This window comes from Peromyscus maniculatus, chromosome 11 (genome assembly GCF_049852395.1).
Source record: "Peromyscus maniculatus bairdii isolate BWxNUB_F1_BW_parent chromosome 11, HU_Pman_BW_mat_3.1, whole genome shotgun sequence".
Taxonomy (NCBI): domain Eukaryota; kingdom Metazoa; phylum Chordata; class Mammalia; order Rodentia; family Cricetidae; genus Peromyscus; species Peromyscus maniculatus.
The window spans coordinates 81,121,503-81,142,932 of NC_134862.1; the positions used below are offsets into that span (position 1 = coordinate 81,121,503).

General features: G+C 41.1%; 1 protein-coding gene across 1 annotated transcript in view; it reads left to right on the forward strand.

Annotated features, from left to right (window-relative positions):
• Slamf1 (signaling lymphocytic activation molecule family member 1) overlaps nucleotides 1–1,238 on the forward strand; it is a 33,618-nt gene extending 32,380 nt beyond the window's left edge. Inside the window, exon 7 of the mRNA XM_006990594.4 lies at nucleotides 164–1,238. Coding sequence (XP_006990656.3) covers nucleotides 164–214 — 51 coding nt within the window. The 3' untranslated portion in view covers nucleotides 215–1,238. The remainder of the gene's footprint in view (nucleotides 1–163) is intronic.
• Nucleotides 1,239–21,430: the final 20,192 nt, after the last annotated feature.

Below are 21,430 nucleotides of genomic sequence, written 5' to 3' on the forward strand. Positions count from 1 at the left end.
GAGACCTGAGTGCTGGCTTTAGCAATGCCCAGACTGTGATAGACTCTAAGCATAAAGCTATGAACTCTCAGCCTTTTCTTTTCTCAGGGAATGCTGCTTCATTCATTGCCTGTGAACCTCTCCTCTCCATGCCTTCACTCATGAGCTTCTTCTTTGCCCACAGGAACCAAACCCCACCACAGTTTATGCCAGTGTGACTCTACCAGAGAGCTGACCCACAGAGACCCAGTGGAAGGACTTTTTGAAGGGAGAAGAAAGGATCAAAGGACACACTGAACTTGGCCCTCGGTTCCAAGTTCTCCGTGACAGACACCGCACATCTGTACCCTTCTCCAAACAGTTCCCTGGTGATAGATCTGCACAGGAGCACCTGTGAAGTAGACAAGGAAGTGAGGCTTCCCAAGTAGTCAGCCTGCTCTGCAGCTGACGCAGACATGGAACAGAGATCCCTTGATACAGCGTTCCATCTTTGCTGTAGCAGATAAAATAGATGATGGGAGTTCAGACATCTCACTCTAGGCTGGGTTGGATAACAAAACCCAAAGACAAAAAGCCAGGACATGAAACATCTGTCTCAGATGGCTGAGCACAAGGCACAAAGTCTGGAGATGTTTCCATGTTTGGCTCTCTGTACTTTACTCTAGAAGCTGATCTTGATCACCTCAAGACCTGAGCAAGCCTCTGTGCCTCAGTTTCTCTCTCACTCTCTGGATGAAGAGGGAGTGAAACCAAGTGGGAAGAAGAATGAATTCTTTGTTGCCTGAGGTCATTTTATAAAAGTAGCAGTATTTTATTTGCAAAACTCAAGTTAGTAAGTCAATAGACTGAAGATGGCTTTGGAGTCGAAAGCTTTGAACAACAGGACGGAAACCATCCAAGATTCTTTAGAGTGTAGTTCTCAGCAAACAGCCTTCTGTTTGCATCAAAGTAGCAAATGTTTGGTAATTCTGTGATAAAGTAACCTGGGATACTCAGAGGAACTTGTCCCACAGAGTTTTTCACTTCTTCAAAGGACTTTTGAACCTAAGTTCTCTGTTTACTCCCTTGAGAAAAAAAAAAAAAAAAAAAAAAACCTGGATCCTCAAGGTTCTCCCTCCATTTGTTCTAAGCCCATTTTACAACCCAGACCTCTTGTGGAACTGTAGGTCTACCAGGCACTTCCTATTCACTGTATACCTCTTCATACTAAATTTATCTTCAAATAGAAAATTAAATTATTTTGATTGAACAGTTTCAAACGATCGGATGTACAATCACTTAGATAACAAGTTGTAGGCAGAAAAAGTCTTTCTATGTAAAGTCCTATTTTCTTCACGTTGTCTGCCCTCAGAGAGGCCATCTTTCAACTTATTGTCCTTCTTGCACAACTTTGGCAAATGCTTTAAGAAATAACTATTGTGGAGCTGGGGAGGGGTCTCAGTGGATAGCAGTATTTGCTTTGCAAACAGCAGGACCTGGGTTCAAACTCCTAGCATCCATGTAAAAAGATGGGCATGACTGAATGTACCTGTAACACCGCGACAGACAGGCCCTAAGACCTCGCTGGTTAGGGGGCCCAACCTGTCATAAATGTCAAGTCCCCTGAGAGTGACAGAGGAAGACACTAACATCCTCCTGTGATGTTTTCAAGCACACCCACCTACACACTCACATGCATGCACTACACACACACACACACACACACACACACACACACACACACACACACACACACCATACACCTACACATGCATTTTTTTAAAAAACCTATTATATTATTGCATAACAAAGAACACCAACTGCCCAGCTCAAAACTCTGATGTCCCATTGCCCTGTACCTTTCTGTATTTAGACAATTTACAGTGTAAGTCCTGTTGCTCCATGTATCCTATTTTGTAGTACTAACTTCTATAAAAGGGTTTCTAATTATAATCAACAAAAGCTAACTTTGGATTTTTTATGTAAAAAAACTATTAAGAATATGTCAGTTTGGTTCAAATAACTACTAGGATATTCTGAAAAACCTTCTTTATTAGTTAGGGTTCTCTAGGGTAACAGAATTTGTAGAATGAATATATATATATAGGATATATATATTATATATATATTAGATTTATTAGAATGACTTACAGATTGCTGTCCAGCTAACCCAACAATAGTTGGCTGTGAACATAAAGTCCAAGAATCCAGTAGTTGCTCAGTCTATAAGGTTATATGTCTCTGCTGGTCCTCAGTAGATGTTGAAATCCTGAAGAAGTAAGCTCTAATGCCAGTGAAGGAATGGATGTGTTAGCAAGGAGAGGGTAAGCAGGCAAAGAGCAAAAGTTTCCTTCTGCCATATCCTTATACAGGCTGCCAGCAACAGGTGTGTTCCAGATTAAAGTTGTGTCTTCCCACCTCAAGATCTGGATCAAAGGCATGTGTCTTCCCACTTCAGATCTGTATCAGAGGTGTCTGTCTTCTTACCTCAAAGGTCCAGACCAGAAGTGGATTCACCCAAGCAAAAATCATCTCTGTTAGGTGTGCTCTCCATTTCTGGATTGTAGTTCAATCCAAATATAGTCAAGTTAACAACCAGAATAGCCATCACACTCCTTTGAAAGTAAAGAGGATAGAGGAAGAATAGGCTGTGGTTAGGGCCATAGGTAAAATTGCAAAGCTACTCTACTAGGGATTGCAAAGCTACACTGGGTGCCGCTATCTTATGACCATTGTCTACAACACTGGGCATGGGCCACTGCCTTCTGCTTCTGCCGCACTAGTGACATGATAATAGTAATTGTTCTTGCTGCATTGTCCACCACCAAAATGACTGCTCCCTCCTTCATCTTTTCATCTCTAGCTTCTAATTCAAAGTTTGACACCAGAGTGGCCAACCCTAGCTCACACGTCCTCATCTTACACCTCCGAAGGAGGTTACAAATTTGCTATCTGGAAGCTTCTACTTGTATAGTGGCTGGTAAACTGTACCTTTTATGAATTAGAAAGTTCCCCAAACAGAAGGGAGGCTTAAATGCCAGAGAGACCAAAAAATATTCACTATATGCCCTTGCATAATCTTAGACCAAAGAATTTCATTAATTGGTTGAAAATGTCCTATTTGTACAACATATTTTGATTGTATTCATCTCAACTGCCTTTCTACAATTCCCCTAGGAACCCACCAACCCATTTTCCTTCTGACTCAATGCCCTCTTTTTTATTACTGAGTTCAGTTAGTGCTTACCATGTGAGAATGGGTGTGGAGTCATCCACTGAGGCCTTGGGCAACCTATCAGCAGCCACATGAGCTAAGGAAAAGTAACTGCTCCTTTAGTAACCATCAACTGTGAATAACTCATCAGCTAAGGATGGAGCTTTGGGAGATCCCTCTCTCCATGGTAGAATTTTGACAGGTTTGATCTTGTGCAGGTCTTATGCAGACAACCACAACTGCTTGTGAGTCGATGTGTGCATCAACCATATCATGTCTGGAAGACTAGCTGTCTATTCTGAAAACCATGGAGCTACTCAGAATGGGGGTGTATAAAGACTAGAGTTATGAGATCTCATTCATTTACTGAAATTCAGATGACTCTAGAAGATCAGCTCCTAACACTTGGGTTTTTCCTACGGCTGAATCCCTAGACTCCAGACCTCGCTGAGGATGGTGGCTATGTCTTAGAGGCATTCTTTTTAGCCACCCATCCAACAGTGCTTGGCCTTTCCCCCCACCCCCGAAATCCCACACATGGCTTGCAGGGGGGAAGGAAGAGAACCCTTTCCAGTACTACACTTGTGTGCTTCAGTCTTCCCAGAATGGGCCCGAGTGAGTCAAACTCACCTTTCCCTCAGGATGACTGCATTAAAGCAAAGGCTACAGTGACAGAATTCCCCATGTTGCTCTTCCAAGGTTGTTTCCTTTTGACCAAGCACATCTGAATTCTGCAGAAGTCAGAAGGAACAGACCCATTCTCGGTTTTAAAAGGCTGATGCTCTGATGCCTGGGTGGAGTCCTCAGCTTCTTCTGGAGTAGCACAGCCTGTGTGTGATGGTTACAGGGTGCACATGTTGGCTGGGAAGACACTGGTGCTCATCTTCCCCCCCCCCCTAAAATTTATGGTTCTCCTACTTTAAAAAAAAAATTCTTTCTATGCATTCCATGTCAGCTTTGAACTCCCAGTCCCCTGATTCCACCTTCCAATTGCTGGGATTACAAGTGTGTGTTTATAGTTCTACTTTTGGGAGATTAATAAAATATAGTTAATCCACCAAGAGAGGCTCACTTCAGTCTTCCCTGTCGTAGTATGGCAGTGTGTGTGGACATGTTTCACAGCCCATGTCTCTGTAGCCTTGTCTGTGAACACCCAAGGTAGCTGGCTGCTTTGATAACATGAGTTGTGAGGCTTTTGCTCCCCCAAGAGAGTGGACAAGAGTGAGCCCAGGGCTTCTCCCTCTGCTAAAACCCAGGATCCACCCTCCTTAGAGAGATAGAACTCTGTCTAAGGAGTACTTGGTTTTTGTCACTGGCACAGTAATCCCCTTCTCTGAATTCCCCCCTCCCATGCTAAATTCCCCTTGTAGAGAAATCTGGAGCCAGATTTCTTGACTGACATTTGGGGCTGGGCAAATTCTTGTCACTATGGATCGTTCTGCTTAGTTAACAGCATTCTTGTGCTCTACCCACTAACTGCCACTAGTTCGTCCTCTATTCCCCCTTCTCTACGAGTGAAGGTACTATTCAAAGCTAGGGCACTGCCTATGGCCTGAGGCCCTGAATTTGAACCCCAGCAATGAAAAAAATCAGTGACCCCAGATATTACTAGATTTTGCCAAGTGGGCAAAATATCCAGTTGAGAACCACTGACCCCTGGACCTCTACTTAGCTTCTAATAAACTAAACACACTGTATTGGTCAGGGTTCTTTAGAGCAACAGAATTTATAGACTGAATCTCTCTATACATATAGAAGGGTGGTTTATTAAAATGACTTACAGGCTGTGGTCCAGCTAATCTGACAATGGCTGGTGTGAATAGAAAGGTCTAAGAATATTCTTGCCAACCAAGAACAGACATCACAAGTCCACCCTTTGTCAACTTGACACACAATTATATCTACTTTTTCTGATTAATTTTCAAATTAAAACAATAACCAGGTCATTAGAGTGCCTAAACACAATATAACATGTACAATCCCAAAAACACTGTATATTTAACCAGGTCATAATTATGACTAACATGATATAATTATTCTTCATACAACTACAGATATATTATAAATCTAGAACAGGTGGCAATGTCCCTTGAGAGACATTCTTTTAGTATCTCAAACTTAAATATGATAACTATTGATGTTCTCTTAAATGATGTTACATCACATGATAAAGAAATTGAGGAAAGAAAACACAAATATCCATACAAATGCATTCTTAACAAAATACAACAGAAACACTCATGTCAACTTCAAACAGCATCCCTATCTGCCACTGACACCTCAAGTGTCATAGAGTCTGCTGGATCATATGGTCCAAATGATGGAGCAGCCTGCACAGCAGCCTGGACCTGTTGAAAAGCCTCCTCCTATTCCAGGCCCACACAAAGCTAGCAGCTTACTAAGTCATTTGGTACATGAGCTAGAGAAACACACCCTAGTGAGGAATGTGCTTTCTCCAGAATCCAAATAGGCCACTAAACATTGTGCTTCTTTCTTGGTAGTGGATGGGTCCAGGTGCAATAACTTATCCTTTACCTCAAAAGGAATACTTTTGCATACCCCACACCACTGGACTTCAAATAATTTCACTGAGGTAGAAAGCCCTTGAATTTGGGTTGGATTTGTTTCCCATCCTCTGATTCACATGTTGGTTACCAATGAGGTCAAAGTGGTAGCTAACTCCTGCTCACTTGGTCCAACCTGCATATTGTTATCAGTATAGTGCACCAATGTGATATTTTATAGAAAAGACAGATGATTGAGATCCCTAAGTTCTGACACAAGGCTGGAGAGTTAATATATCTCTGAGACAAAACAGTAAAGGTGTACTGCTGCCCTTGCCAACTGTAAGCAAATTGCTTCGGTGGTCATTACGGACAGGTACTAAGAAAAAGGCATTTGCCAGATCAATAGCAGCATACCATGTTCCAGGAGATGTATTAATTTCCTCAAGTAAGGACACCACATCTGGTACAGCAGCGGCTCAGAGTCACTACCTGATTGAGTTTTCGACAGTCTTCTGCACTGGCCAGATAGGAGAGTTAAAGGGAGATGTGGCGGGAGCCACCACCCGCTTTCATCTTTCAAATCCTTGATGGTGGCACTCATTTCTGCAGTTCCTCCAGGGATGCCATACTGGTTTTGGTTCACTATTTTTCTTGGTAGAAGCAACTCTAAAGGCTTCCATTTAGCCTTTTCCAACCATAATAGCCCTCACTCCACAGGTCAGGGAAGAGACTAGGAAATTCTGCCAACTTCTAAGTATATCTATCCAAATTATACATTCTGATACTGGGGAAATAACCACAGGATGAGTCTGGGACATACTGGACCTACCATAAATGAGACTTCAGCCAAAACTCCATTAACCACCTAACCTTGATAATCCCCTACTTTAACTGGAAGGCCACAATGTTTCTTGGGATCTTCTGGAATCAGCATCAATTTAGAACCTGTATCCAATAGACCTCATAAAGTCTGATTGTTTCCTTTCCCCCAGTGTACAGTTACCCTTGTAAAAGGCTATCGGTCCCTCTGGGGAAGGACTGGAGAAAGAGTAACTGCAAAACTTTTAGGTGTTTACCAAGGTCCTTCCTCAGGAGAACCTATCTGTCCCTCATTCAAAAGGTTCTGAATCTGCAAACTGGCTCAAGTCTGGAAACTGATTCATGGGGCAAGGTTCTCTTTTGCCATGATCCGATGTAGCCTTTCTTTCGTTTGTTTGAGAATTTTTCCACTTATGCGGATTAAGCAAAAAATCAGCAGGCTTCTTATCTATTTCATGCTTGGGAGCACCGTGATTGATTAGCGGGTACCAAATGTCCAGGTGAGTCATGCCACTATAAAACTCACTTTGTCTGTGCTGACCAATACTGGTTAGGCCATTATGAACATGGCTTTGTGTATGCTACCCATGGTGATGACTACGATCACCCTGTCCTTGTCAATTCAGTGCTGCCACCTGGCCCCTGCTACCTCAGGGCCCAGCGAACCCCATTGCATTTAACTCATCCATCTGAGCAACAGCACCTCCAACCCTAAGGGCTGGCACAAGAGAAAGAGCCACAGCAAAACTTTTCAACTGTGCTGGTGCCCCTCTCACCATTTTGTATCTTATGGGATTAGTGAAGGCTATGTCTTCTGGACCTTCCCATAGTGGAGGATTAGGTTTTACACAACATATCCACTCTAGCATTGCAATTTTCCAGAGCCATAAAATCCCTTCATCAATACTAAGCCAAGGGAAGCAGGCATCTCCAGCTCCTTTACAGCAGGCCATCTTTTGACAAATACTTCAGTCAACCATTCAAACACATTGTTTGGCATCTTTTTTTTTTTAACTGTGGGAGCTTCCATATTAAACTTAGAACCTCTACTCAGAGGCCCCGTATCAATAAACTCAGCCTGATCTAGTTTTATGTTCCTTCCACAATTACCCTACACCCTTAAAATCCATTCCCACTCATTTCTCCAGACTTCTGCTTGAATTAGTAAACTTATTAAGCTCTTCAGTAGCACACTGCACCTCCTCATGAGTCTACTTTCTACCTCCCTTCTAGGAGCCTGCTGTGTCTTAACTCTGGTTGGAGGTCTAAAGGCAACTATTGGTAGGCCTTGAAGGACATCAATATTGTCTTCCTGGAATTTCCTGCAGAGAAAGTCACCACTGGCTTAGTAGATAATGAAGGGTTCATTTCCTCAGTCAGAGGTGAGAAGGGCAATATTTCAAGGGGTGGGAGTGATGGTACTACTTCTATTTAGCCTTTTCCAACCATAATAGCCCTCACTCCACAGGTCAGGGAAGAGACTAGGGAATTCTGCCAATTTCTATTAAAGGTGAGACAAACCCTTGAGAATCTGAAGGTGCGAAGTTCTTGGCTTCATGAGGACCCTCCCACACATCCCCATCCTGTGTGATAGGATCTCATTCTGTACCAATTAGTGTCCTTGCTTTAGCGGCTGATACACTCCCAGGAGGGGACTTGAATTTTTTGCCAATTTTATCATGAGGACTATGGCTTGACTTTCTGCAACTTGAGCTCTGTGGCTGCTGGAGAGAATATTCTTTTCCAGGACACACTTAGAAAGGTTCTTAACCTGTGGGCCGAGACCCCCAAAGACCATTGGAAAACACAGATATTTACATTACAATTCACAACAATAGCAAAATTGCAATCAGGAAGTAACAATTAAAATAATTTTATCGTTAGAGGGTCACAACAGTATAAGGAACTGTATTAAAGGGTCTCGTCATTAGGAAGCTTAAGAAACACTGCTCTAGATTGTTTATATGCATCTGGAGCTGGTCACTTCTTTTTTTTTTTTTTTTTGGTTTTTCAAGACAGGGTTTCTCTGTGTAGCTTTGCACCTTTCCTGGAACTCACTTGGTAGCCCAGCCTGGCCTCGAACTCACAGAGATCCGCCTGGCTCTGCCTCCCGAGTGCTGGGATTAAAGGCGTGCACCAACACCGCCTGGCTGAGCTGGTCACTTCTTATTAAGTTCATTACCGTCTTTCACCATATTCTGAGATGCTAGAAGCTGATTAATTTTATCACAGAGCTCATCCCTATCCTTTGTCACTTTATCCAGAGATGCTAAGAGCAACCAACCAGAGTCATCACTTTCCTTATTTTCCCACAAACTGTCAAAAGCTTCGTATACAGTGTCACCAAATTCATTGCCACTCACAATTGGTGAAACCAGGATATCAAGTGCATTTATCTCCTTAAGTTTGTAATATACTTCACATCATGGGTTTTCAGTACTAAGAGGTTTTGGTAACTGTAGGTGTTGGTGAATTGAAAATCCTATTCCAGATAGCTAAAATATTGTTTCTTATACTTCTATTGTTCTAGAACCACTTCTGGTACCAAAATTTGTATTAGTCAGAGTTCTCTAGAGTAAAAGATCTTGTAGAATGAATATATATGATATAAATATTATACATATATTTATATAATATAAATATCATACATATATTTATATAATATAGATATTGTATGTATAACATAAATATTATATTATATATTACATATAATATACCTATTACACACTATAATAATTATTATATGTTATATTAGAATGCATAATATACTGCATATATATTATGTATTACAATATTATTATATTATATACAATATTATGTAATATGTTTGTATTATAAATATTTATGTTATATAAATATAAGTTACTTATATTTATATAGTATTTACTTTTAACATTTATGAATTTTAGTTAAATTATGTGAGTATATATAATCCCATATATATACATATATGTATATATATATATATATATATATATATATATATATGATTTATTAGAATGACTTACAGGCTGTGGTCCAGCTAACCCAACAATGGATGGCTGTGAACAGAAAGTCTAAGAATCCAGTAGTTTCTCAGTCCACAAGGTCAGATGTCTCAGCTGGTCTTCAGTAGGTGCTGGAATCCCAAAGAAGTAGGGTCTAATTCCCCATGAAGGAATGAACTTGCCAGCAGGATGAGCGCAAGCAGACAAAGAGCAAAAGCTTCCATGTCCTTTATGGTTTTTAGCAGAAGGTATGGCCCAGATTAAAGGAGTGTCTTCTTTCTTCAAGATCTGGATTAAAGGCATGTCTTTTCCCAGATTGAAAGATGTGAATTAAAGGTGTGTGTGTGTGTGTGTGTGTGTGTGTGTGTGTGTGTGTGTGTGTGTTCCTAACTCAAAAATCCATATTAGAAGTAGATTTTCCTACTTAAATTAAGCAAAAATGTCCTTACAAGTGTGCCCTCCATCTGGAGGCTTTAGTTCCAGATGTAGTCAAGTTGACACCAAGAATAGCTATCACACACACTTTCACTATTACCAGGATTCTCAAAGTACTAAAAGTATCCAGATACCTTAAAAAAAGAAAGAAAAAAAAGAAAAAGAAAAAAAAAAGGGGGGCGGGGGAAGAAAAATCAATGCTCAAAACAAGTTCTACACATTGTCCACCAGAGGGTAGTGTGACAAAACCATCTAACCCACCTCAGTGGCTCCAACAGTGTTTCTCCTCTGCGTCTGAAGGATGTGGACTCATTCATGTACTTGCCAACAGTGTAACTAGGTTTACCTTAGCTCAAAACACTTACAAGCCGAAAGGAGCTATCCCCTCCATAGCAGATGAGAAGGCCTAATATGGGTTAGTGACAGGTCTAAGCATGGTTAGCTGCAGTAAGTTATTCACTGAAGAATCCTAGTTGTACTCAATAATTCACTCACTAACATAGAGTTTCTGAGTTCCTCCCATGCGTTAGAGCTTGTCACAATGGAGTGTTCTGCTCGGTTAATAGCATCCTTGTGCTCTGTCCACTAGGTGTCAGTAGCTCTATGAGTGAAGATACTGTTCAAAGGTAGGGCCGCTCCTATGGTGTGAGGCTCTGAATTTGAACCCCAGAAAGTAAAACAGTCACATGGCCCTTAACAATGAGGATAATTTCTTAGAAATGCATAATTAGTTAATTTCACTATTGTTCAACCATCTTAAAATACGCTTTCACAAGCCTAAATGGTATAGTTGGCTACATGTCTATGGTATGTGTATGTATAATATATATGTATTAGCTTATTGTTCCTCAGTCCATGCTTAACAAAATTATAGATTAGATCACACACAAGAGAAAAATGATGCATTCTAAACACAGGATAGATGAGTGTATGTTGCTGTGCTCTACATGCTCCTGGACTATTGATAGCAAAACTGCTTAACAAGTGTAAGACAAAAATATTAGAACAATGAACAAAAATTATAGCATATAAATACATTAGTTAGCATCAAACTCATCAACTAGTGCGTGCTACATGTGTATATGTTCTATAGGATTGACAATGTGGTGAGTTTGATTGCACCAAGATCACTGCAAATGTGTAAGGAATGCACTGTACTACTATTTATAGAAATGATAGGAATTTTTCAGCCTTCTTGTAATCTTATGGGGCCACTGTTGTATATGCAGTTACTTGATCAAAACCTAGTTCTGAAATATGTTAAGTGGGTCATTGCAAGGAGTTCAACATGTTGTCTACTGGGACCCATTGGAAAATAAAAGTGGATATTGATAATGTTCACACAAAGACCATAGCTACAATGTGTGGTCACATTAATGCTAGAGGAAGTATGGGATCCTAGCTAAGCAGATGGGAGGTATGCCCAACTGAGACTTCAAAAGTCAAGAAGGTAAGATTATTTCATGTGAGAAGTTTGGTCTGACTGCAGAAATGCAGAGAAAATTAATGAAATACCAAAGATGAGGTCCTGTGACCTAGAATAAGAAATAGAACCACTATGTTACATTTCCTTCATTATGAAATCACTTGGAATCACAGAAAATAAGGAAAATTCTAAAGAAGATAAAATAATCACCTGTAATGGAAACTGCTGAAGGACACTGATGTGGTCACAGATCATAAAGAGACTGGGATTGCGTGACATAATTTGGAAGAGGAGGAAATGAAACAGGAGACTTAAAAATCAGTAGAGATTGTTGGGTCAAATGAATAGCAGCACATTTTCAAATTTCTTACCTTTATTTACTTATTACTTCTTCAAAGATTTTCGAGGCTCATAAATCAAACATTTTGCTTTATACAAAGGTAGATAGTCAGGGTTGGAAGTGATCATAGGGGCAGTCAGTGTCAGTCTATGGCCAGACCAAATTCCTTAGTCTTCTCCACAACATCTCCGACATCATTGCTTCTGGTGGAGAGGAGACATTCACACTCCAGTAGTCGAGTCAATCACTGATGTGTACCAAATTCGATGGGCTCAGCTAACGGTGAAGGCAAAGCCAATGAGCACAAGTAGAAGATTTAAAAATACAGATAGAGCTGGAGAGATGGCTCAGTGGTTAAGAGCACTGGCTGCTCATCCAGAGGACCCAGGTTCAATTCCCAACACCCACATGGCAGTTCACAACTGTCTTTAACTCAGTCCCAGGGAGTTGGATACCATCACACAGACATATATGTAGGCAAAACACCAATGTTCACAAAATAAATAGATCATTTTTAAAAAGAATGGAGACAGGTTTAACAAATAAGGAGAACAATAGAGATGTTCCCAAATCAGTGGTCTTTGGAACAAAGAAAGTGGAGGAACTTACATGTGTTCATATAGGAAAGACTCATTGTCACATGTAGAGGTGGGTGTACTTCTGAGCATACTCAGTGTGTGGTCAGAGATCAAAATATTTTTAATGGTAAATATAAATGTCTCTGGGCAGTATTATAACATATGAAGTTTATGGGAGTGTTTGGTTGTGGTTGTTGTTGTTGTTGTTTTTACTAGAATGGATAAGTTGTTCATTAGTCCCTGAAGGTGGTAGTTGTTCTTTGTGGTCAGCTCTGTATCTCGGGACAGTGGTCAGCTGCTCCCTAGTCATTCTGCCTTAGCCCAGGGAAAACTGCTGTCAGGGCAGAGCATGCAGACTGCTCTCCACAGAGAGAGAGGAACTGATGAGTGTAGGGCAGAAGGTCATAGAACTAGGCCTGCTTCTGGGGCCGCAGGACCCCGACAGTATCCTAGTCACTTTGGAAACACTGAGGGCAATGGGAGAAATGAGCCAGAAAGCGCAGGTGGAAAGCTGCTGCTATATATGTGCATAATCACACCCGCAACCTGCTAACCTGCATCTACCCCGTTCTTCTGCTTAGAGTGGAATAAAATAAAACCAATCCTCCTTCCATCTTTAAATTCTTTGAATATTTCGAAACATTTTTTCATTATTCCTATTCCCAACATTTCTTTAATTATTCCATTTTTATTTATACTTAACACATTTCTCCTCCTAGAAGTTTTGCCAATGTGTGTATGTGACTCAGGTAAAGAGGATCTTGCAACTGCCTCCCAGAGAGGTAAGGAGAGGGGCGACGTGATTTTAAAATTCTGGTGTTTCTTGGTGTGCTCTTCCATCTCTGCCTAAAACCTATTGGCAACCTGCTTGAGAATTTGACTTAATGTGGCTTCAAGGGCTTCTAGGCTTACCTGCTGGCTGGTATAGTGGCAGAACAATCCTTTACTGCCAACTTTGGGAGAGAAAACTCAGGAATAAGCTGGTCTTGGTGTTACTTTTAGCCTAGAAGAAGTTTACATCAGTTAGGGTGGGGAGTACCAAGAAGGTCTTAATAGCTGGGTGTAATAGCACACATCTTTAATCCTAGCACTCTGGAGGAAGAGGCAGGCAGACCTCTGTGAGTTCAAGGCCAACCTGGTCTAATTAGCAAGTTCCAAGACAGCCAGGATTAGATAGTGAGACCCTGTCTCAGAAAATAAAAAAAGAAAGGTATTTGCAAAGTGTCAAAGTCGATGGAGAAGGGTAGACCAAAACAGAAACTATGAATGTGTGTTCTGTGTGCGTGTGGATGAGAGAGAGAGAGAGAGAGAGAGAGAGAGAGAGAGCAGGCGAGACAATGTAGTCCAGTAGTCCAGGCTAGCCTTGAACAGGCTCCTGAGTATTAAATTATAGGCATGTACCACCATATCTGGCTTAAGAATATCTTAAGAAATATCTGTTCGGGAGAGTTGGCTCAGTGGATAAAGCTGCACCAGCATGAGAATCAGAGTTCTGACCCCCAACACTCACATGAAAAAGCTGGGTGGGTGTGGTAGCCAGCCTCCTTGTAACCCCAACACTGAGGAGACCGGCAGGGTCCTCAGAGCAGGCCAACTAGCTTTATGAGCTGAACTGGTGAGTTCTAGTTTTAGCGAGAGGCCTGGCCTCAGTAAATAAAGTGGTCAGAAATCAAGGAAGACATGTGCATGCGAACATGTGCACACACACATACACACACACACACACACACACACACACACACACACACACACACACACACGGACAGATCATCTCAATCACTTAAATAAGCAGTGGAAGTCTTAGCATTCTTTACAGCCTAACCCTGACTCTACGTAGGCATCTTTCATGAGGTAGAGTCATTTCATCTGTATTGACTTCTCTGGTTTCTCTCCCACTCCACCCCTTACTTACAATTCAGAGTAAGAGCCACCTTATGTGTTTGCAAAGACAACTGAGCAGGCTCCACTCAGTCCTTGTGTTCTGTCTGTCTTAGAGCCACCTGCATAAATTCTTGTCTACTTACTGCAGCTTACAAGGACAGGTTATACTCATGTTGAGAGTCTCAAGCTTGTGCCTTTATGAACTATTCCTTCCTCCCCTAGTGCCCCTTTCCCCACCACATCTTCTTCATTATAATGATAATGATGGTCAATGTTTACCTAGAGCAGTGGTTCTCAACCTTCCTAATGCTGCGACCCTTTAATACAGTTTCTCATGTTGTGGTGACCACAACCACAAAATTATTTTTGTTGCAACTTCATAACTGCAATTTTGCTACTGTTATGAATCATAATGTAAATAGCTGGTATGCAGGATATCTGATAAGCCACCCCTGAGAATGGGTCATTTGACCAAAGGGGTCATGACCAATAGGTTGATAACCACTGACCTAGAAGTTTCCAAGGCATGGTGCTGAGAGCCAACCACATAAGCCTTCATCTAAAGTCTTATTTGACAAACATATTTATTAATAATGGAGCTGAAACTTTTTTCTACCTATGTCATTCTTCTAATTCAAAGTCAATTCCAAACTCAGAAAGAGTAAGGAAGGCATCAGTTAATGTTCCTTCCCTGAAACTGACACTGCCTAATGGGTTAACTTGTCCTTTACAAATTTGGTATTTATTTTCTTTCTCTTTGCCAGGTATTCCAAATTCTTAAGAAAAGTCTTATCCAAGTTCTCAAGATAATCACTATTGTTCTAGGACAACGGAATAAGAAAAGTGTCCTTAAGAACTCCTAATTCATAGCATTTCTTTGAATGTATAGAACCAAAAAAAAAAATCTGATGATCTTCAGATAACATTAGCATGAACACTGAAGGCATAGACACTGCAGGATTAGCAATTATTCTGGTGGCCGCTCATCAGTTGCTAAAGATACATTTGTTTAAGTTTCTATAGAAGCTCATTTCTTGAGGGTGTTAGCTGAGGTGGTGCTTAGGACTTAACCTTAGAGCAACAGCAAAGCTGCTGAACACTCAAGTTCCTGTCCAAGCACTACCCACCCTTTCCTTGGGCTTCCTCCCAACAACAGTTTCTCGTGTTCCACATATTATAATAACGCTTCCTAGAGTTTGCTTGTTCTTGCCTAGTTATTAATAATAATCTAATTCCTCTTCCACATGAAAAGTTGCAAATATTTAGCAATAATTGTCATTGCTATGTGACTCAATATCATGAATAATTGTGAGCTTCTCAAATTTCATGTCTTCCCTTCTTAAAATGCTCTTGTGAGAGAGCTAACCAGATAACTCCTAAGGCTTTCCTCTCCCTTAAAATTCTGTTGTATCTCTATTTAACTATCCAATACATGTACAGATTACCCTACATGTCTTTTCATCATCCCTTATTTTCTAAACACATTCTGCTTGCCAATGTCTCTCAAAATTTACTGTTTAAGACTGAATTATATTTCAAATGTAAAATGTGCTCAATTTTAGGAGGTCATGCAATCTTTAGGAAGTAGAGACTAGCTAGATAAAAGTGGGCCATTAGAGGCAGGCATCAGGAAATATAACCCATCCTTGCTTCTAGCCTAAGACCAATAAATACATCAGGAAAAAAAAATTAGAAACTCCAGTCACATGCTTTGTCACCATAAACCCTGCCATGATTTTCCCACCATGATGGACTGTGATGTCTCAAACTATGAGCCAAAATAAATTCTGCCATCTCAAATTGTTTCTATAATATTCTGTGACTGAAATGGGAAAGGAAAATAACAGGGGAAATTGGTACCAAGAGTAGGGTTGTTGCTGTGATAAGCTTAATGAGTAAAACTGGTAGAAGATCAAAAGACTACAAGGCTAATTGTAGTGGATAGCTGTTCCAGCTTTGGCCTTGAAGCACTGCCCCTAGTGAGGCAGCAGGTAACTGCCATACCTGTCTATGACCTGCCTCTGGAACATGGCTGAGATGGGACCCGTTACGTGCTAACTCTCTTGATTCATTGTGATCCTGGATGCTGGATGCGGATTGCAGACCAAGTCAGAGTTCTCCAGAGAACCATGCTGGACTACACCTCACCTCTTTCCGATCCTGTAACTGACCCCTTTACTGGTTGTAAGTTACCCTGAAATAAATCTCTTTTAACTACCAGATAAACTACGTGGAATTGCCTCATTAATTGCCACTTTATCTGGTGCCCACATGAGGCAAATTCCTGACCCTCCTGGGGACGCAGCACTTCACAAATGTGCAGGTACTATGCCTTCCCCCCCTCCCAACTCACCGGGACCAGTTACAGCATTGCAGCTGGGTTTACCTAGAGAGATAGAGAAGTCTAACTCATAAAATTTCAGAAGAGGAACAAGGAGTCCATTAGGAACTGAGCTAGAGGCCATTAATGTTATATTCTGACAAAGAACATAACTACATTCTGCCAATGTCCTGAAAATCTGAGCGAGGCGAAAGTAAAAGGTTAAAGTAGTTGGTTTGGCAAAGGGATTTTGAAAACAGTGTAGCATTTGAATGGTGGTATTATTACTGTTTATAATTCAGCTCTTAGGCCAAATTACAGTGTGAAAGAGGAGAATATGGCAGAAAAGATGTGAAAAATTTGCAGTTTGATGAGGAAAGAAGCATAAGCAAATTCAAAGTTACCAATAAAGCAGCAGTAATTGTTAAACAGATGAGCACAGATAAAGAGAAGCCTGGATCTCTGCACTATACAAGACTCCACCCATTGAAAGCTCCATTGTTTAATAGTGAGAGCTCCCCCGAAAAACTTGAATTTAAAAGGATAGTGCCCAAACAGAAGGTGCCACGGTAGTAATGTTCTACTCCATTAGGGCCACCTAAGGAGATGTTTACCCAGGTTTGGCCTCACAGGCACTCAGAGGTCACTACAGCTATGATGAAAAGGGAACCAGACCACATGTAGAACTTGACAGTGGTCACCACATAGTGATAGGTCCGGCTAACATGAAGAATGTAAGAGCTATTGAATCACTAAGGCTTGTACCAAGATTCAAGAAAATTGCTGAGACCAATGTGTAAAAGGGTTTGATTTATGTGGAGCCCCTGACTGGGCTGTACATGAAGCTGTGAAGGGGAACCATGCATGAGTCCCAATAGATCTACACTTGTAGATGCCAGGAACATGAGACACACACTTGAGGAAAGATGCAGGCATCTAGTGTAGCCAGCCCAAGAGAGAGACCACATGTACTGCAGCAGTAGAGCTATAAAGCTGGGGCTACCCAAGACCATTGGAGCCCAGATATTGCTACCAGGAGTTCCAAATGCTGGACATGGAGCTTCAGAATTTAGTATTTATTCTGTTGAGTTTCAGTCCTGTGTTGGTCTGGTGTTTCCATTCTATTCTCCTTTTGGAATGGAAATGTTTGCTTTGCCATTATAAGTTGGAATTATGCAATGTGAGAGTTTTTTAAAAAAAAAAATTTTTTTTACAAGTTAAAAGAGATTGCCTTGAGTTCCAGAAAAGACTTTAGACCTTGGACTTTTGAACAGTGTTAGAACTGGCCTTTTGAAATTGGGCTGAATACAGTTTGGACTATGAGAGGACCATAAGTTGTGGGGGCAGGAGGGGGTGTGGAACAGAATATCATGATTCAAGTGTGAAATGTCCCCTCTAGGGGACACATGTTTGAAAGCTTACTCCCCAGAGGTTGGCAATATTTGGGGAGACTGTGGAATGTAGAGATGGGTCCTAACTAGAGGAAGAAAGTCACTGTGGGGGATAGACAGTCAAAGTTAAACCTGCTTCCTTGTCCACCGAGATGTGAGGAACCCTGCAGCAAGTTCTACTGCCATAAGCTCTGCTATGATTTCCCTGCCATGGCAACTGTATCCTTTCAAACTGTGAGCCAAAATTAACTGTTAGTAGTGCTCCTCAAGAACCATCCAGTTTGTTCTTGGAGACTATTATGGCACAAACTTCTTCCTGTGGTCAATAAAACTATCGAAAGAGTTGGAAGTTATAAAAAGACACACCTCATACCTTCAGTGGATAACAAACCATGGAGTAAGTTCACAGCAGTACATCTATCCTTTGTTCCCATGGTGATTGAGAAACTCAGACGACACTTTTTTTAATAGTATTTAATGGATTTTTTATTTATTTTTCCCTTTTTTATTAAGAAAATTTTTTCATTCATTTTGAACATCAATCAAAGATTCCCCTCTTCCCTTTTCCCACCCCCAGTCTCCCCCTTCCAAGCCATTCCCCACTCCCACCCACAAGAAGGCAAGACCTCCCATGGGGAGGCACATCCAGTAGAGTCAAATCCAAGCCTTCCCCCTGCCTCAAGGCTGCATGAGGTGCCCCATCATAGGTAGTGGACTCCAAAAAGCTTGCTCATGCACCAGAGATGGATTCTATCCTACCTCCAGGGGTCCCCCCAAGCAGATCAACCTGCACAACTGTCTCACCATGCACAGGGCCTAGTCCAGTTCCATGTAGGCTCCAAAGCCATTGATCCAACTTTCATGAGTTCCCTCTAGTTTGGTTTGGTCATCCCTGCATGTTTCCCCATCATGATCCTGATGCACTTGCTCATAGAATCCCTCTTCTCTCTCTTTGACTGGACTCCTGGAGCTTTGCCTGGTGATTGGCTATGTATCTCTGCATCTGCCTCCATCAGTCATTGGAGAAAAGCTCTGTGATGACAGTTAGTGTATTCACCAGTCTGATCTCTGGAACAAGCCAGTTCAGTTCAGGCACCCTCTCCTCTGTTGCTAGTAGTCCAGGCTTGGGGATTCCTGGCAACTTCCCTAGTACCGGGTTTCTCTCTATCCCCATGATATCTCTCTCTATCATGGTATCTCTTTCATTGCTTTTCCCCTCCCTCCCTGTTCCAGCTCAACCATCCCATTCCCTTATGATCTCATCCCCTATCCCCTACCCTCCTTTGCCCACCCCTCATGCCCAGTTTACTCATGGAGATCTCATCTACTTCCCCTTCCCAGGGAGGTACATGTGCCCCTCTTTGGGTCTTCCCTATTAGTTAGCTTCTCTAGAGTTGTGGGTTGTTGCCTGATTAGCCTTTGCTTTATAGCTATATCAACTTATGAATGGGTACATACCATGTTTGTCCTTCTGAGTCTGGATTACCTCACTCAGGATGATATTTTCTATTCCATCCATTTGCCTGGAAATTTCATGATGTGCTAGGTAACAGGTTATGAGTTAAGGCCAGAGAGCTTATTCACAATTTGTTCCTATAGCCATCTTTGTATTCATTATTTCTGTATTATGTACCATAATGCTTGCCAAAAGCAATGTAAGAGAAGAAATATTTATTTTGGTGCCGAGTTTCAGAGGGTTTCAGTCCATCATGGCAGGAAAAAAAAAGATAAAATAACTCAGATCATGGCAGCAGGAACATGTGGTGGAGATGGTTCACATCACAACGAACCTGGAAGCAAAGAGTGAGGCAGGAACAAGGGGCCGAGTATAGTCTTCAAAGGCTCACTCCTACTGACCTATTTCCACCAGGCTGATCTCGCTTTCTAAAGTTCAGGAGCCTCCCAAAACAGCACTTCCATCTGGGAAACAAACATTAGAATGAACCTATATGGGGCAGTCAGATGCAAACCATGATAGTCCCTGACTGTTTCATAATTTATGCCTTTTAGTTCATTTTTTATACATGTATATATTTGTGTTTGCAATATATATGTGCATATCTGAAATTAGTTTCAAGTTACATTAATAAATGTCATTCTGTTTCTCAGGCCTTTTGTCTGTTGTTCAATATTGTACTCTTCAGATCTTTTCAAGTTGCAAATGTGGCTTTAGCTGTATCTTTTTAATAGTGTTGTGTTCTATGGATACGTCATATTTTATGACTTATTTTGTTGTTGATATTCAGGTTTCTCTAACTCCTGGTTATTGGGCATATCTATTGTGAACATTCTCCCACTCAATTTTTCATGTCTTTGTATCTATGTAAGTGTTCTGAGTAGTCACCAAGGGGAGTTACTCTATGGAAAATTATGCAAATTAATTGCTGTAGTATATGTAGTTATTATGCAAAATGCATACTCCCAGTCTCAGTACTTTAAGATTCCTCTTTTCCTCTCCAGCACTTGGTACTACAGTATCTGGGGGTTGGGAGTTTTGTTTTATTTTTAGCTGATCAAGTATGTGATACAGAACACTTGCTTTCATTTTCGTCTCTCTGGTCCCTATTGGCAGGGAAGGAGATGGTGGATGCTCTCAATGCTCATTTGCATTCTATTTTCTACTTCTATGAATTATTTACACAAACCATTAACTGATTCTCCTACCAGATAACCTTTTTTGTTCTTGAAGTTGCATAGGCTTTCACCCTGCTTTTGTGATGTTAGTCGGCTGTGACACCACTTTTGACATTGTACTGTCATTCACTAAGCAGAAGCCAAATTGGATTGAGGTATCCATTTTTAGATTATTATTTATGTTTTTATATCTCTTTAGAATTTTTTCCCTCATTACAAGATTGCTAAGGTATTCTTCTACACCATCATCTGATTCTCTGTCTCTCTCTCATTGAGGATGAGGACTGTGAATTGATTCCAGGGTCTCGTGTATGCTAGACAAGTGCTCTACCACTCATCTGCTCCCCAAGCCCTTGCTTTATCTCTTTCTCCTCTTGGTTATCAGTAACGTTTAAGATGTTTTATTAGCAAATATTAATTATCCACCTGATGGGTTTCATTATGACATTTCGCACATGTACCTGATGTATTTAGATCATGTTCACTCCTAGTTACTCTTTCGTTTCTCACTTCCAGTTCCCAGCTGAAGCCCGCTTCTACTTTCATGCCTTTTGTGTGTGTGGTCCTAAGAGTTTAATTAAGGTGTCCAGGAGCATGGATGGCAATTTGTTTCTAGTAATATATGCACCATACCAGTGTCTACACCACTAAAGAAAATATCTCTCCCTCCACACTCAACCATGATCTGTGCGTAAGTCTTCAGGGAGAGCTGGAGCCCCAGGAACCCTTCCTGCTTCTGTGACAGCATATTTAACAGGTATTGAAGTGGAAAACAGAATACAAATTGAGAGCACTCATCATCTCCCTCCCTGCCACCAGGGTTCAGAGATAATGAAAATGAAAATGAGTATTCTGTACCACATACTTGATCAGCTAAAAATAAAACAAATGTCATGCAGGTAATCACAGTTGCAGTAAATGCAAATATGCAACAGCCCTA